Source organism: Odocoileus virginianus, chromosome 3, assembly GCF_023699985.2.
Source record: "Odocoileus virginianus isolate 20LAN1187 ecotype Illinois chromosome 3, Ovbor_1.2, whole genome shotgun sequence".
In the NCBI taxonomy this organism is placed as follows: Eukaryota; Metazoa; Chordata; class Mammalia; order Artiodactyla; family Cervidae; genus Odocoileus; species Odocoileus virginianus.
In genome coordinates, this window is record NC_069676.1 from 31477463 (window position 1) to 31495186 (window position 17724).

Genomic DNA, 17724 nt, shown 5'->3' on the forward strand with positions numbered 1-17724 from the left:
AACTGCAGGCAACTAGGACTTGAAAGGTCCTGGATAATCAAAGTCTTCCTTCCTCAGGAGCTTGAGCACCTGCTCACAGCTGAGGCAGCCGTCCCCTGGGCCCCAAATGTGTGTGTGTGCTCAGTCATGTCTGACTCTTTGCAATCCCATGGACTGTAGCCTGCTAGGCTTCTCTGTCTGTGGAATTTTCCAGGCAAGAATTACTGGAGTGGGTTGCCATTTCCTACTCCAGGGAATCTTTCCAACCCAGGATCGAACCCATGTCTCCTGCATCTCCTGCATTGGCAGGGGGATTCTTTACCACTGTGCCACCTGGGTTGCCCCCACTTCCCATCTACTTAAATGGTGAAGATGGTAAATTTTATGTTGTGTCTCTGTACACTAAATATTGATTGAACACTCATGAGGGGTTCTCAGCAGACGAGCTCTTCAAACACAGGATCCCAGCTTTTACTGAGGCCCAAGGAAAAAACAGCAAAGCTATTTTCTACAGCACCCCTCCTCAGACATAGCTGACTACCGCCTCCATGGGGCTCTCAATCTCCTGGCTTCCAAAGCCCTGTTCTCTCTCTGATTTCCTCCTATTTACCGAGTGTATCCATTTCTATTTACTTTACTGGATGTATCTACCTCTTTCCCTTGTAAAAGTGGGTATTCTCAGACACTAACTCCACAGACCAGCCCTCACCTCTCTCTTCAATCCTTCCCTCACAGCTCATATCAGGGAAACCTATTCTCCGCCTCTGACTGAAGATGCACACACTGTTCTGCCTGGGCTTGTTTACCCTGGCTCAGCTGGTCCTCCAGACCAATCTAGGATTCTCATCTGCTTCAGGTCAGTTCAGCCGCTCAGTCCTGTCCAACCCTTTGCAACCCCATGGACTGCAGCACACAGGCCACTCTGTCCATCACCAACTCCCGGAGCTTACTCAAACTCATGTCCATTGAGTCAGTGATACCATCCAACCATCTCATCCTCTATCATCCCCTTCTGCTGCCTTCAATCTTGCCCAGCATCAGGGTCTTTTCCAATGAGTCAGTTCTTCATATCAGGTGGCCAAAGTATTGGAGTTTCAGCTTCAGCATCAGTCCTTCCAATGAATATTCAGGACTGATTTTCTTTAGGATGGACTGGTTGGATCTCCTTGCAGTCCAAGGGACTCAAGAGTCTCCTCCAACACCACAGTTCAAAAGCATCAATTCTTTGGTGCTCAGCTTTCTTTAGAGTCCAACTCTCACATCCATACATGACTACTGGAAAAACCATAGCTTTGACTAGACGGACCTTTATTGGTAAAGTAATGTCTGCTTTTTAATATGCTGTCTATGTTGGTCATAAATTTTCTTCCAAGGAGCAAGTATCTTTTAATTTCATGGCTGCAGTTATCATCTGCAGTCATTTTGGAGCCCCCCAAAGTAAAGTCAGTTATTGTTTTCATTGTTTCCCCATCTATTTGCTATAAACTGATGGGACTGTACACCATGATCTTAGTTTTCTTAATGTTGAGTTTTAAGCCAACTTTTTCACTCTCCTCTTTCACTTTCATCAAGAGGCTCTTTAGTTCTTCTTCACTTCCTGATCACATGGACCACAGCCTTGTCTAATTCAATGAAACTATGAGCCATGCCATGTAGGGCCACCCAAGACGGATGGATCATGGCAGAGAGTTCTGACAAAATGTGGTCCACTGGAAAAGGGAATGGCAAACCACTTCAGTATTCTTGTCTTGAGAATCCCATGAACTATGAAAATGCAAAAAGATACGACATTCATCTGCTTCATATTCCTAAAACACTACTTTGCACCTGCCATGTTCCAGTTCAAATCCCACAGTTTCTTACAATAATTTTGTTTGTCTCCTATGGTATATGGGGCATTTGTTGTTCAGTCACTAAGTCATGTCTGATTCTGCAACCCCAAGGGCTGAAGCACACCAGGCTTCCCTTTTCTTCACTATACAGGGCATGCTTTAGTACTGTCAATGCCTGCACTTTTCTAATGAGGAAGGCTGAAGTTCAGAGAGACTCATCAGTGACTGAAAGTTGCACAGACAACCAAGGGCAAAGTCAGGAGGAGAACTGGTCTCCTGACGCCCAGTGCCTTGTCGGCTACATCATGTCCCTCTGGGCAGCTTGGCTTCCAGGCTGGTGCCATGTACTGCTGCAATATGCTCCACCAAGGCTTGCCATGAACCCTCCACTCCATGGTGCTCTAAACCTTCTTCTTCCACTCTTCTTTCCACTCATCTTCCCTAAAGGGTCTCACTGAAGTCCCAGCTAACCCCCCTGAGAAGGCACCACTGCCTGTGATGTCTGGTGAAAACACTCTCCTCTAGATTCTACATTGTCCTCTGGCCTGTACTCAACCTAAACCCCCATCATGTATTTTGTACTATGAATGCACACGTGCTGCATATGATGCCCTGAACCAGGAGTTCTTTGAGGGCGGGGCTCTCTACACACACAGAAGTAGTACTAACTCAGCCAACATTTGCTGCTGTGAGTATCCAAGGCCCAGAGAAGGTGGCAGTGATGGAGGGAGAGAGGCTGAACCCAAGAAATAGGACTGTCCATGGTGAGCAGAACAGCCTGTGCTCTGGGGACACCTCTGAACCCCAGCTCCTCAACCTAAAGGAGGGGGCCACATGAAAACACATACATGGGCCAGGTGAACTGACAGCTAGATACATGGCAGGTCACGATGGAAGGAAAGTTCATAAATTGCTTGTTCTCTTCCTGACAGGCAACCCTGGTGAGGGCACATGAGGTCTTAAGGCTTCAGGCCTCAAGCTGACATGGTCACCTAGGGCACTCAGCTTAGTGGCCTCTTTGCTTCCGCATTTCCTTGGAAGAAAGTTTATTCCCAGTTATTTATACAATTAAATCTTGGTTGTCATGAAGCTGGAGACTGTATTCCCATGTAAGTCCACGGACAGTGCTATATACACAAACACAAGTCCCCATACATCTTCAAAACCATAAATATCATAAGGCACAACCTAACAACGCAGGAGTTTCCCAGAGCAACCCACTCACAGTCATTCACTCACACACCCCAGCTCCATACCTAACTCTCCCTCAAGGTTCTGAAGCCCTTGGGACAAAATTTAAGGTACATGATAAATATAACTGACGCTGCTATATGCTATACATACAAGTTTTTAAGAGAGTGAATCCTAAGAGCTCTCATCACAAGGAAAAAAAAATTTTTTTGTTTCTTTAATTTTGAACCTATATGAGATGACAGATTTCCCCTAAATTCATTGTGATAATCATTTCATGATGTATGTACATCAAATCATTATGCCATACACCTTAAACTTACACAGCACGGCATGTCAATTATATCTTAACACAACTGGACGATAAAAGGTCTGAGCAGTTGGTCTTTCAGGAATCTTGACCAGTGGCTGGGGGAACACTGAGCTGCTTCTCAGAAAACGAGTTCTGACCCCCAGCATGCACAGGGCTCCCAGGGCTCTGGGGAAAATCTGGTGGTGAGCCACCCACCGGCTCCTGCAACTGCATGTCTGGCGTCCGAATACCCTCCCACTCCTGGCCACATACAGGCAAACCTTCTCCCCAAGAAGGACACCCCTGCCCAATCAGCAGCTATTGAGCTAATTTTCCTGAACCATGTTCTCAAAGGAATGAAAACAAGTGAGCTCATTCTTAACCACCTTTCACTGAGTCTACCACTTTTAAAACCAGGGATCTTGAAGGCTCTATTGCAGAGCGAAATTTTATTTCACGGTACCTCCTCATCTTTCACTTTCCCGAGGAACACATAAGAGAAGGTGAAATCGTCAATCTATGTTTGTTCAACCATTCCATTTAGGTTTGGAAAATTCCCCCCAAAAGGCAGTCTAGGACACCCAGAAACAAATGAGGTTGCCCTGCTTCCAGGAGATCTCATGCAAAAATCCGAGATGCTTGTGTAATTTCTCGTTTGCCAAACAGGCTCAAGGTGGACAGAAAGGACCTAAACATCACCTCTCTAGGCCTTGGTTCCTCATCTCTAAATAAAGAAGTTAGACGAAAGGACCTTCGGAGTTGCTTTTAACTCTCAGCCATGAGGATTCTACTTATATTCATAGGGGGAATCAATTTCATTACAAAAAGCTTTTCACTGTGGACCTTCCTTAAATATTAAACATAAATATAATGATTTGATTTTTTAAAAAAATTTCAGCTTATACTATCTTCTAAGGTACAATGTACTGAATGAAGAGAAGTATACAGCCATGTTCACCTCACTGTCTCCCAAGCTGTTAGCATCTTTCTCATATGGAAGAAAATGTTGACAAATAAACGGATTGTGGCAACTCTAGGATTATTCTGTATTATTAATGAAATGATGTGCTGCATTATTCTGAAATGAAATCACTGGGTCCCGAGACTTTGTCTCACCCTACTGCATTTTCTTGCTACTTCCTGGATTATCAACTGCCAGGAGTGGGGAATTTAATCAGCCATGTTATCCTGATTCTCCCAAGGGCATCCTCATGCAAGGACAAGAAAGGTGTGATGCAAATTCAGTCTGATGAAAATTTCAGAAGTGAGGAAGAAAAAGGCCCCAGGCTAACTAAGCTTACAGAGCTGGGGTGGGGGTCAGGCAACACCAGGTTGCCAGTGAGGCACCCTGAAGGAGACAGCATGGCATGGATCTCTAAATGGACTTTCCATTTTTAGTCCTTGTCAGCACACCGCATTCCAAGGCTAATGACTATATAAAAGGAAACATAATCACATCAAAGTCCGGTGTTTTAAAGCACGGGCTACACCTTCTACATTATATATGACATCAAGGTCAGCTGTACCAAGGGCTATGGATTTCATCAGAGCTGAACTACAGCTTCACCTCTGAACTCATCACTCTCTGGGCAAGGCAGGGCTGGGGAAAGCGGGGAGAGCAAACACTGGTAAAGTGATGCTTAGCAATGAACTTGATTTATAAGCAGCCACAGCACGTGAGGTTAAAACAGGGAAGGCACCCCGGTGTGGCAGCTTGTATGATACCATTGAGTTTTTTGATTATAGAAGATATTAATAAACCACCACCATGGAACAAACAAGCTTTTCTATGATCAATACTCTGACAGATATTGGTCCCCTTCTTTGTAGTGGAAGTCTCTACTTTTGGAAGAGTTAAAATTTCTGGAAGATGGGGTGATGCCGAACATGAGGTTCCCAGAAGTTTCTGCAAGGCTGCCCATTGGCATGCGTGCTGGGGGGCAAAGCTCAGACATACTTTGTCCTGGCATTTGACTGATCTCAGTCGTTTGACTGCAAGCTTGTGATCCAGACCGGCTTCCTAAAAATCCACCAGGAATCCGAACCCCAGCTCTGGCAGATTCTGGTGAGAGGGACTCAAGGCAACCTGGAGCTCAGAGAAACCACAGCAGAAGCACTGAGGAACAAGTTAGGCACCTGTTAAGTGTCACTAACACTGAGGAGGGCTACAATTGAGTATAAACGCCCAACAAGTTAACATGTCATCAGGAGAGATGACGAATTGAGTGAGTGGAACAACTCTGCTGAGAATCACTCACCCGTATCTATACAACTTGCAGATTTTAAAGAAACTGGAGACTCAGTGGATGCTACAAAGTCACCCTGTTGTAATAACACAACACACACATCCCCAGTGACCTGGGAAGTCCAAACTCTCCATTCTCAAGCTGTCCTCTGGTTCAGAAAGTGAGGTCCCTTCTCCTGTCTCATAGGTACTCTGTCTCTCTTGCTGGCATAGGCTCCAGAACCTCCCACCCAGCCCTGCTGGGTTCCTAGATCTCCTGCATCAGGGATAGAAGGATGCACTCAAGACTCCCTGCCCATGTGCCTGGGCTCTTCTCTTTCTCCTCCAAGATACCTCGTCTCTCCACTCCTGTCTTCTCAGAAATGGGGTACAAGTAGACCCAGGACCCACAGACAGCATCCTCCTGAGTGTCAAAATTACTTGAGGATGGGGGAGAGCCCTAGAAGTACCACATCACATCAGGGTCTATGGATAGACGGCTTCCATTCAAATCTTGATTCTACCTTTTCTGGTTTTGTGGTTTCAGGCATGGTTTTTAACCTCTCTGAACCTCAGTTTTCTTAATCATTATGCAGAACTAAAACAAAGTGTTATTAGACAAGTATTAAATGAGATAACATACATAATCAGATGCTTAGTTAGCACTGTGCCTAACACAGGAAAGCACTCAATACACTTTAGTTTCAAAATCACTTCTTTGGTCCTCACAATCTGAGATGCTCGCAAGCCATCTTGGGCCCCAATGCCCGTGACTAAAGACACATGCTTGTTTTGCCTCTGCCATTAAAAGTACTCTAGTGGAGAATTTAAGAAACACTATATAGATTTGTTCTCTAGGTTTGGAAGGCACTATTTGTATAAAACCAAGGCTGGATGATCTCTAAGCAGTGCTCTAAAAAGTTTCATCATGTCACGTAATCTCATTTTTAAACTGATTAACTTGACAATGCTTTTTAGGCCCTCCTAAATAGAGGTCCTAGGTCAGGCAAAAACAAAACTTGCACAAATCTTGCTTTCTGAAGAGAAAAAAGCAAAAACTCATAACGAAGAGGAGGCGAAGGAAAAGAAGACTAATAGCCGTAATGCATGAAAACAAGTAGGGGGTATTATGGGAACGCTGTGAAAGATCCTCGACTCCAGACTGAGTCCTGCTGGACACATTACCCACTTGAGGAGGGGCAAGAGAGTGAGCCCAACAAAGGAAACGTCTGCTGAGGGAACAAGGAAGTAAGTAGGCAGGGTAGCACTAGGCTCAAATGGACCAGTCCCATGGGGTGGTAGATGTCTGTTGCTGTTTTGGTGATCCACATCAGAAGTCCCTTCCTAATTCTGAAGAAACCCTCATTTTGCAAGTGGTTGTAGCAAAGCTGGAACCAGAGGATATCTCTCCCACAAGCAGCAACGGCAAGGACACAACCTAGCACTGATACATCAGCTGGCTTATTTCTGAGACTTTTTAATGTGGAGCATGACTAAATATTCAGGCACATCTGGAGTCCTATCTGAGACGGAACTGAAAAATATACAGGAGGCCAAGGCCATCGTGAGGTCCTAACCAGGAGATTCTTGGCTGCATTTCCTGATGTATCTTTCAGAGGCTAATTCTTTCTGGGGATGTGTGAACTAACCCAAAATACTTTCAAGACATTCTTCATTTCAATCCATTCCTCATGATAGCAGGAATCAATTTCCATTTCTTGCAACCAAGAACCCTGATGACAGAGGTAGTTATTGTATTCGTGAAGGTACAAATACTGAGGACCTGAAGCAAGGCAGGGTCCAGGAAAATGAAGAGAAGGAGATGCATTCAACAGATAATGAGGAGGAGGAAGTGCCAGGTGGAAGCTGAAGATAGAGGAGAGGGCGGGATTAAGGACAACTAGCAGATTTCAGTTTGGAAGCTGAAAAGAGTGCTGTATGATGACACAAAAGGAGGATGAGATTTGTGAAAAGTAGGAAATGACAGGCTCAGAGCAGATCTGTTGAATGTGAGATACCCACATGACAGTCAAAGCATGGTGTTTACTGGGACTCACAGACATAGAAAACAAGCTTATGGTCACCAAAGCGGAAAGGGGATGGGAGGGAGAAATTAGGAGCTTGGTATAAACTACTATATATAAAATAGATAACCAGCAGGGTCCTACTGTATAGCACAGGGAGTTATATTCAAAATCCTACAAGAAACTATAGTGGAAAAGAATATTATATACATATATATACACCACATACACACATATAGAATCACTTTGCTCTACACCTGAAACTAACACAATACTGCAAACCAGCTATACTTCACTCAAAAAAAAAGCATGGTGTTTACCAGGCAGCTGGCTGTACAGGTTAACTTTTAGAAAAGCCTAAGCTGGAGTCTAGGAGATTAGAAAAACAGCTAGAGCGAGTAGAGGCGTAGGACCTAAGGGAGGAATTTCGGACTGCCAGGACACTGGTCTTCTAGTGTCAAGCACTGCAAAACCAAGTCAAGGAAGATCAGGACAAAATATGACTGCTGGGTCACTGGTGGTTTTAGGACCTGGGAAGTCACTGGTGATTTGGGCAATTTCAGTGGAGTAATGGAGAAAAAGACAGACTTAAGTGGAAGAAGGATGATGAAGAGTGAGAAAGTAGGCATCATGCAGAAGGTAAAAAAGAAAAAAAAAAAAAGGTTCATTTTAAAGGAGAAATACATGCCTAAAATTAACAAAGTACCGAGGATTACCTCTAAAGAATGAAAATCATCCATTCATTTTATAAATACTGAATCATCACCTCTCAATGCATAGGTCTTGGAGACCCAGTGGGGACTAAAACAGACATGGTCTTGCCCTCAAGAGCTTGCAGTCTAGAGAAAGATGCTAAACAATGTGGTATCCGCCACAAAAAGGTTAGGTGTTCTGGGAGACTGCAGTAAGGGATTTTAATTTAAGCTGGAGGTTCAGAAAGAGCCTCTCCAACCCAGAAACCTGACCAGGGAAAGGGGGTCAGGTGGGGAGAAGAATTTCAGGCAGAAAGACCATCACGTGCCAACACCCCCAAAGTAGAGAGCTTGGGCCCATCTATACACAGAAAGGAAGGTGCCAGGAAAGACGTGAGGCCAACTGGTGCAGTGAGGAGCCACAGCAGGAGTGGCCTCCTTCCACTCCTTCCAGCAGGAACCACGCCTGCTCCACAGACACTGGGAGGATGGGTGTGGGTGAAGGTGAATCTGTCAGTCTGGAAGCAGGAAGTCAGGGAGTGGTCTAATGGTTACTGTTTCCTTTGTGAAATAGCAGTCCTGGTGAGGAGTGAGAGAACTAGGTGAGGCTGGGCAGGAAGTGCTATTATGGGCAAGAGAGGAGGAGGCGGAGCTCACTCACAGCTCGGCCCTCCCAAAGCAACTCCTCCTTAATAGTGGCTTCCTCATTTTTTGGTACCAAAGCTTCAATAACCAAGTCAGAGGCGCCCCAGATCCCTTGATGTTTAGCACGAGAAAGATCTGCAGAGATCTTAACTGCGATTCATTTCTCCTACCTTATAATTAAGTAATTTATTCAACAGGAATCAATTAAATGCCAAAAATATGGCCATCAACGCATCTCCTCAGGAAGCCCCCATCCACGGGAAACTGCTGATATTCTTTTTAAAACAGTCTTCCCCTGTTTAATAAAGTAGGTTTCTCCCTCCCTTCCTCTTGCTTTCCTATTCATATTATGCCAGGATATCTTAAACTCACTCAGCTTCTAATCAAGCAAGGTCTGAGTTCTTTTTCTCTGTTTAATACTCAAGCACAATCACCTATTCATTTGTAAGCAGGCAAAATTAAATTGATTCTTTAGGAGGTGGCTTTTGACTGAGGATGGAGGTTCAGCACTTCTGGCACAGAGTCAAGTTTGTCCTAAGCTATGGTGGCTTAACAATATCCCCAGTCATTTGCTTCTACATTCACTCATATACACAAACATGTTAGCCTCCAAGGATTTCTGAATTCAACTTGATATTTTGTTTCATATTCAACCCTAAACAAAGTATACTAGTCTCTCACTGCGGTTCAGACTAATGATTTAAAGTATCTCCCATTATGGCAAATCAGGCATGAAGCATCCCAAGGCAATTTGCTTGCAATGCAGACATTGTGAAGAGCTTGTGGTGATCTCACACTAAATGGGATACATAAATCCACAAGGAGAAAAAGAGAAGCTAAAGACAAGGGATGGAATTAGTAAGGATAGACAATAAAGATAACTGAGCTATTTAAACAGCACTGAGGGACTTCCCTGGTGGTCCAGTGGTTAGACTTCACTTTCGAATGCAGAGGGTGAGGGTTTGATCCCTGGAAGGGGAGCTAAGATCCCACATGCCTTGGGGCTAAAAAACCAAAACATAAAACAGAAGCAAAATTGTAACAAATTTTATAAAGACTTTATAATGGTCCACATCAAAAAATCTTTTTAAAAAAATAAAAACAAACAGCATTGCTCCTTTCTGAGTGGTGGTACCTAAACAGAGGATTCTAGATCACAGGCAATAACCAATCTTGTCAGAACTGCCTGGGACACACATGCATACACATACACACACACACAAATACACATATACACACATTAGTCCTTTATTTCCTGGTAGAAGCTACTATGATTCCATTTGTTAATAAAGTGTGTGCTCAATCTCCCTCAAGAGTTATTCTACATCCTATTCTAACTGCCATCAATTTAAAACTCAAGCACCTCATATTATATAAAAAGAAACATGTTGAACATTCAGTAAAAAACAGAGGGAGGGTAATTTGCTACAGATTTGCAGAATGTAAGTGATGGCAAGGGGAAGGGAAAGGTTAGGAACAAGGGGGTGTGCATTAAGGCACCTCTTCACCTCCAGTTTTCAGGCTTGCAATGGGTGAATTGAGCTGGAGAGAAGAATGTGGGTGCTAGCTGAAAGAATGTATCCCAAAGAATATGCTTTGGGATACTGTTTTCCCACTTTCTCCTCACTGTTTTGTTTTGTTTCCCCAAAAGAAAAAGACATGCCTGGGAGAAAAATACCAGTGTAAGTGCTACTTGTAATTCATATAAAAGTTCACTATTGGCTTCTCTCAGTCCATGTGCCTTCAACCCCACTTGTGACTTACTATACATCGCTGTTTAAAAGAAAAGCCTCCAACAGCAAAGCTCCATCAGTACAGACTCCACGGCAGCAAGGAAACATTAATCCCCCAAGCTCCCACATCAAGCTCAAAAACAATGCTCCTGGCTGTCATTTTTCGTTCACACCAGTCCCATATTTCTATTAAACAAGACTGTTTTTAATTCACTGCTTCCCTCACACAGCACAATAAAGGAAATGTCAGCCCACAGAGACCACATCTTGAAACACAGGGCTTAACTGTGGGGATGGAAATCAGGAAAAGAAGAGGACAAATTTCCAGGGCTCCCTGACTACCAAACCGAGAAACGATGGGGTTCCTTTCTGCTCCTCAGGCTCCCTGTGCTATGACTGACTCGAAATTTACCCGTTTCCCAAGAGACTACTTAAAAAGAAAGAAATTTCACAATCTTGCACAGTCGCTCTCTTACTCTCTCATTTCCCCTACTTCTACCTCAACTTACAAGAGGACTTTTGTATACATAAGTTTCAGGAAACAAAGCGTACAAACACTCACACACAAATAAACTCCCCGAACTAACACCAGCGTATAATTGTGTTTTGGTTGGAGCTTTTCCAGCCCTGTCACCCGCTCTGTTAGGAGTAAATGGAAACCCTTTGCTTTGGCAAAGTTAGAAACAGACAAACTCGTCTCAGTTTCAAGTTGCACAAGTTCTTCCTCATATCTCTCAGCCCCCTTATAAAGCCCCCCAACAAAATAAATTCACTACTGAAAAGACAGCAGGGATAAAAGAAAGAAAGAAATAAATACCTATTCCCCAAATAAAGATCTTTCACTTCTCCCCCGCACGCAGCTTCCCCCTTTAGCCGGAAACACACAAAAGTTTCCCATTTCTGAAACCCCTTTTCAAGGGACCCTGGACTCTTAGAGCTCTTCCAAGGGATCCAGCTTTCGACTGTCCCGACTGCAGGCAGGCAGTGCTCTTCTAAGCACATTTCGCATTCTTGGAGTCAATACTGGGGCTGTTTCGTTTCCAGAAAGATCTAGAAAGCAGCGTTTAGTGGGCTGGCAGAGCCAGGTCTGACTCTTCCTCCCTCCCCTTTGAACGGCCGCGGGGTGAGAATGCATTCGGCACAGTCGCCCTGAAACCGGCAGAGAAGGCGCAGACAAAGTGCCCATCGCTCACTTTTAAACTCCTATCTGGTCCACTACCCCGCCGCCCTACTTCCACATTCCTCCGCAGAACTTGGCGGGGCCCCCTCAGCCAAATCCAAACCGTACCTTCCTTGGATTCTTCTGCCTCGAAGTGCATGGTGTCCGGGTAGGCGGCTGCAGGAGCGACGACCGCGGACATGTACTCGCACGAGCTGGCAGCCAAACCCAGCACACGGAAAATAAAAGGAAGCGAAGCCACTAAAATCAAAACCTCCGTGGGGCGGGAGGGCTGGTTCTGGTGCAGGGATTTTCAGGGGGAAAGTTCTGCAAGAGTGACGAATCGCGTCTCAGCTGGGCGGCGGGGGTCCGCCCCCGGGGCCGCGCGCCCCAGCCCGTCGCAGGCGGGCGACCTGGCGGCTCGTGGCCGGGCGCACGCAGGTGGGGCTGATCCGCGGAGGGGCCCGGCAGAGGGGCGCCGCCGCCGGGACCCAGGATGGGCCAGGCCTGGGAAATCGATGTGCAGGGAAGAAAAGAAAGGCACATCTCTGCTGTTTTACATAAATCACAAGTGCAGACGCGGTCAAAGACATGAACCTCCATCTTTAGGTTCCATTTTTCGACGCCCATTTAACTTTCTGTGTCTTAAGGTCTTAAACGCCCAAAATGAAGGATTTTAAAGCTGCTGGGTGTTGTACATTATTTTTTGCAGCAAAGTAACGTGGATATTGGTCCATAAGGCTGGAAGGACCTGTGGCACAAGCCCAGGAATGGGGCATTTTGAAGAAAGGTGGGGGTAGGGGGGAACTCCACCCCTTACCTTTGCAGAGGAAAAGCAGACCAGAAGGCTTAGTCATTCAGTATGACCCTGATGACTTACTCAAACCCCAACCTGGGTACACTGACTGCTCTGCAGTTACCCCAAAGGGCCATTCCCAGACGGAGGGGGCGCCACTCTCTTCTTCGAAGGATGTAAGGGAAAGGCGGGGGGCGGGGGTGGGGGGCGGGGAGGTATTCAGGCTTTTGAAACGCTGATAGAATAAAGAGGCTGGAGAGTGCTTAGAGATCTCAATTCTGCCCCATGGCCGAGTCCACCAGAAGAGAGGAAGACGTCTTAGGTTTGTGAAGCCTTAGTTTTTCCTTTGGAGAAGGGGGACCGAGAGCTGCCACCGACATAGCTGTCTTAATGGAGGAATTTGCAGAGCACTAGTTTTATTACAGATAGAAGGCACCGGGTCCTCAAATAACATACCTGAAAGATCCATTAGGAAACTGTGAGAAAAGTTACATTCTTTTAATAAATTTATTTTCCAGCTGCTTTCCTTTCCATCATTTCCCTCATTTTATACGGGCAAAAAACAAGGAGAGGCTCTATAGTAAATTTAGTGAACAGGCTCTATAGTAAATATAAATTTAATGATAAGAATATACAAAAGATACAGATGTAAAGAGTCTGAATTAAGATTTAGTTCTGCCATTTATTATTTGTATGACCTGGAGTGAATTATTTAACTTCTCTGGGCCTCCCTTTCCTTATCTGGAAAAAGAGAGTTTAAAGAGTATTAATTACTCCCCTGATTTATGCTGGGGATTAAATAAGGCAATATAAGCAGAAAGTGCTTTGAAAATCATAAACTCCTACACAGATTATTACAAACTACTGCAGCATTAAAAGTAATTTTTTGTAAAAGATACTCTAGCATTTTATTCCAATATTGGGTTTGAACAGGAAAAAAAAAAGTGTTTATGCGAGTCACAAGCAGTGAAGACTATTATAAATATTGATATAAGATATTAAATCACTTCCTACTGCTGAGTGATTCTATCACGCCTAAGACACCAGGCAGTATTTCATCTCAATTCCCTGAAAGGGAAGATGAGAGGAATGATGAGAGGAAGATATAGCCGGGCAGAAAGGAGAAAAGAGGAGAAACATCTGGAAAGTATCAGTATTGTGGAGTCTTCCGGAAGCTGACCTCACCAGGCTGCACCCTTCTGAAATTCCCAGTTAACTGCTGAGGTCCCCAGTGCCACATATCCTGAGCTGCTAAGATGCAGTAACTTAGTAACTTCAGCCTTACGGAGGAGACATGAAGGTCATTCTGAGACGTGCTTCCTCACTAGTCAGAAGCGACCTTTCATGTCTTGTCTAAGGAATCATTCTGGAAGCCCCCCACCCCATCCCATGCACACCATCTGTCCTTTGCCCTCCCCCATAGCAGCCCAGACTTCCACAGATGTCCGCCGGGAGCCCAGCAGCATCTCACCAGGGCTGTGAACTTCACAAAGACAGCTTCCATTCATCTATAATTGGAGTAAGATGCAACACCTTTTCAAGGTGATGATTATGCAAATTCACACAACCCAAAGTCTGGTCTCATCAGTCACGGGAAGGGCTCACTTTTACCCTCTTCCTTCAGAAAGTGCCCCCATAAGAATGATTTATAAAAGGTCCTTCTGCAAGTCCAATTATGTTCAAATCACACAAGGTGTGTTAAAGTACATGTCCTTAACGTCCGACTTGTTTTTACGCTGGGTTTACAAAAAGGCCCTCAGCTTTGCTCAGGTTAGCCAAGGAGAACTGCTGAATGAACAGTTCAAGCACTGCTGTGTCAGCCTCTTAATCCAATTTAGAACATTTTAGCAGCTAGGTTGATCTTTGACTTTCACTGGGGTCCTCAAGAAACCTGGCAAGAAACTTTTGTATTTAAATGTAGCCCAGCAGGCACTTTGAGGAACAATGTCCCAGTCTAGCTCCAGTGCAAGGCAGACTCGGTTTATTTTGTGAGCGTATCATAGCCTCTCTCCATCTAGTCCTATCCTCCTCCAAAACCACTCTCCTTTAGGATCCAAATTTCCAGATATTCTATGACTTCCCCATGTTAAAGCATCTGCGTCCTTCTCAGAAGTTTTATAGACCTGTTTTAGTGTTTGGAAGTATTTATTTCTTTGTTTTGTGGTTAACTGCAAATTTATCTAAATTTCCTTAACCACCTAAAAGAGAAACCAGCTGACTGTATTAGTAAAATAGGTATGAGTTCAGAGTCTGCCTCTAATTAACTCTTTCTGACTTCTCACATCACTCCTCTGAACTACAACTGTATAATACATAACATCAGGATGTCAGTTAAAATGATGTATGTATTTTGTACATGTTCTATGAAATCATCAGAAAAACTGTCCATTGCTTTCTATGTTTATTTTTTTCATAACACTCTCTGTATAGTAGCCTAAAAATAGTAGCTTACCTACATTCATGTAGGTAAGAGCTTAGTTACTTAGTCATGTCTGACTCTCTGCAGCCCCATGGACTGTAGCCAACCAGGCTCCACCGTCCATGGAACTTTCCAGGCAAGAATACTGGAGTGGGTTGCCATTTCTTCCTCCAGGGGATCTTCCCAACCCAGGGATCGAACCCACATCTCCTATGTCTCCTGCGTTGGCAGGCGGATTCTTTACCACTAGCACACCACCTGAATTAAAATGCAGGCTAAGAATCTGAGATCCCTGGGTCAGGAAGATCTTCGGGAGGAGGAAATGGCAACCCATTCCAGTATTCTTGCCTGGGAGATCCCAGGCAAGAGGAAAGAGCCTGGTGGGCTACAGTCCTTTGGGGCGCAAGAGTCAGACGGGACTTAGCAGCTAAACCATCACCACAAAGATACTGGTGTTTTGTTTGTTTGTTTGTTTCTTTTCCGTCAGTCATTACCAAACATATTTACATGTGTCACATGTAAAAGAATTCTGCTCACCTGGAGCTTATTGGCAAATTTTGGTAATTTTGATCACAGACTTGGGAGTTCAATCTTCCAAGTGACCTCGGTTCTAAGGAAGATATTAACACCACCTCTCAACTGAACTTTATCATAGAACAGCAGAAACATCTTCTCTTAAATTATGCATCAATAAAGCTGCTGGAAAAATGCCTGGGCTTTGGGCCTTTTCCTTACAGCCGCCCAGATGTCTGCCAAGAACAGGGGAGGTCAGCAAGTGTTCAGACTTAGAAGAGAAGACCAGCAGAATTGGGAAGAGAAGGTACAATTCAATCAGAAGGAACCACACTCTGCTCACATTAGAGAATGTGGTAAGTTCTCTGCAGTGAAAAGACTAAGCATCTCTGTCAATCTGTTATAGACCTATAGCTTCCAGCCCTGGAGAAGGGGATGGCTAGTATTCCAGTATTCTGGCCTGGAGAATTCCATAGACTATATAGTCCATGGTCGCAGAGAGTCAAACATAAATGAATGACTTTCACTTAGAGCTTCTAGGTCTAAAAATTCCATGCCACAAAAAATGGTAATTTCATCAATATTTTTATTTCTGCCTTGCTGACAGGCTGAATATATACAAACAACATTTAAGTCAGTGGGGGGGAGGTGAAGAAGTTGTTTACTTAGTATAAAAAGTGGCTTTCTCCTATTTGACTTTGAAGCTTTCCTCATCTTTTCTTGTATTATTTATGTCTACACCCTTGAGAGTCTTTACAGGCTTCCATGCTCTCTATATAAAGTTGGCTTTCAGTCCCTCTCCTCACTGAGGAACCTGTGTTCTTGGCCTCACCTGGTTGTGACTACAGGCTGTGCATCCTTCTTATCCTCCTTAGACATCTTGCACTTAACCTTCCAAAAGAGGAGTGGGGCTAATTGGGTATCTCACTGGAGTCCCTGCCTAGCCCAGGTGATCTCACTCTTCATGCCTTAAGAAAGTTTGATTTACCAAAAGTGGAGAAAGGGCCACTCAAATGACAGTGGAAATCTCTCACATACCTTCTGAGGAGCCCAAGCCCTGAGGCTCAAGTGGCCTCTTGCTTACGCATTGCTGGTACTGGGATGAGGCAGGGGAGGCTGGGAGGCAGGACAGAAGTGCTGTGAGTCAAGGAAGAAGGCTGAGGATGAGTGCTGACCCAAAGGATGGGGAAAGCTGCCTCCCAGGGGCCCTGCCTGGGAGTCGGAGGTTTGTTCTGGGTAAACCCTCTCTTCAGTCTTCCCTATGGCTTTTTCCGTAAATCCTCCAGGCTCACTACTGCTCTGGGTGTGAGTGGATAATTCTGAGGAAATGAGAAGTGCTGACATCTGGGGTGAGCATACATGGGGAGAAAACAGTACATCTGGGAGGCAGTTGTTTCCTAGGCTCTCATTGTTTGCTTCTTTTTCTCCTAAGAAATCTTTCTTAGGAGGAAAAGTAAAAACTTTTAGCAGATGATGAAACACACACACTCAAAATCAGGTCTGAAAATATTACCAGAAGAATTTATGACTTTGGATCTTTCTTTTGTAATACTTAGCTAGGATGCCTTGCATTTACATAGGCTCTACGCAGACGTCCCAGTTAGCTCCCTTGGATCATCATACTCATTTCACAGACATGTAATTAAAGAAAGGGAGGTTATACAATTTGCTCAAGGTCACAAAACTAAGTAATAATGTTCCTGAGACTACGGTAAATGCAGACCAAGCCTCCTGTCTTCTATATCCAGACTTTCTCACTCTATTAAACTATTTGTGTAAAATTCGAGATCTTTATTTTGCAGAGGAATAATTCAAAGTTTGCTATACTGGGAGATTCCCAAAGAGTTTGAATTGGTCATGATTCTAGGATGGAATGCTCAGATGGTTCTGTTCACAGGCTTAGATCACAGCCTCAAATCAAAACATCCCATTCCTGATATTCAATGCTTTAAATAAGCCATAAGTTTAATAGCTTCTATTTATTCAGCTACATGAAAATACAAATCCTTTTTTTTTTTTTTTAATTAAAAGTTCAGTCAAGACCCCAACTAAACCTCCTTGGATGTAAGGCTGCCAGAAGGAGGGCAAAGAACGCCAGACTCAGTTTGGGAGACCTGGGCCTGATTACCATAAACCCAGTAAGCACTGTCTCATTGACAATAGGATTTTATTTTTCTATTCATTCTTCTATCACTTTTCTTCTAAAATTTGCAAGCCATTAACCC

At 44.3% G+C, this 17724-nt stretch overlaps 1 protein-coding gene across 4 annotated transcripts in view; it reads right to left on the bottom strand.

Annotated features, from left to right (window-relative positions):
* Window positions 1–17724, bottom strand: part of TNFAIP8 (TNF alpha induced protein 8) — a 136247-nt gene that overhangs the window by 32808 nt on the left and 85715 nt on the right. The window contains exon 1 of one of the 4 annotated variants that reach the window (XM_020871509.2): window positions 11901–12078. The exons of the other annotated variants lie outside the window; for them this stretch is intronic. Within the exon in view, the coding sequence (XP_020727168.1) occupies window positions 11901–11973 (73 nt within the window). The 5' untranslated portion in view covers window positions 11974–12078. Of the gene's footprint in view, window positions 1–11900; window positions 12079–17724 lie in introns of those variants that run through there. 4 annotated transcript variants of the gene reach the window in all.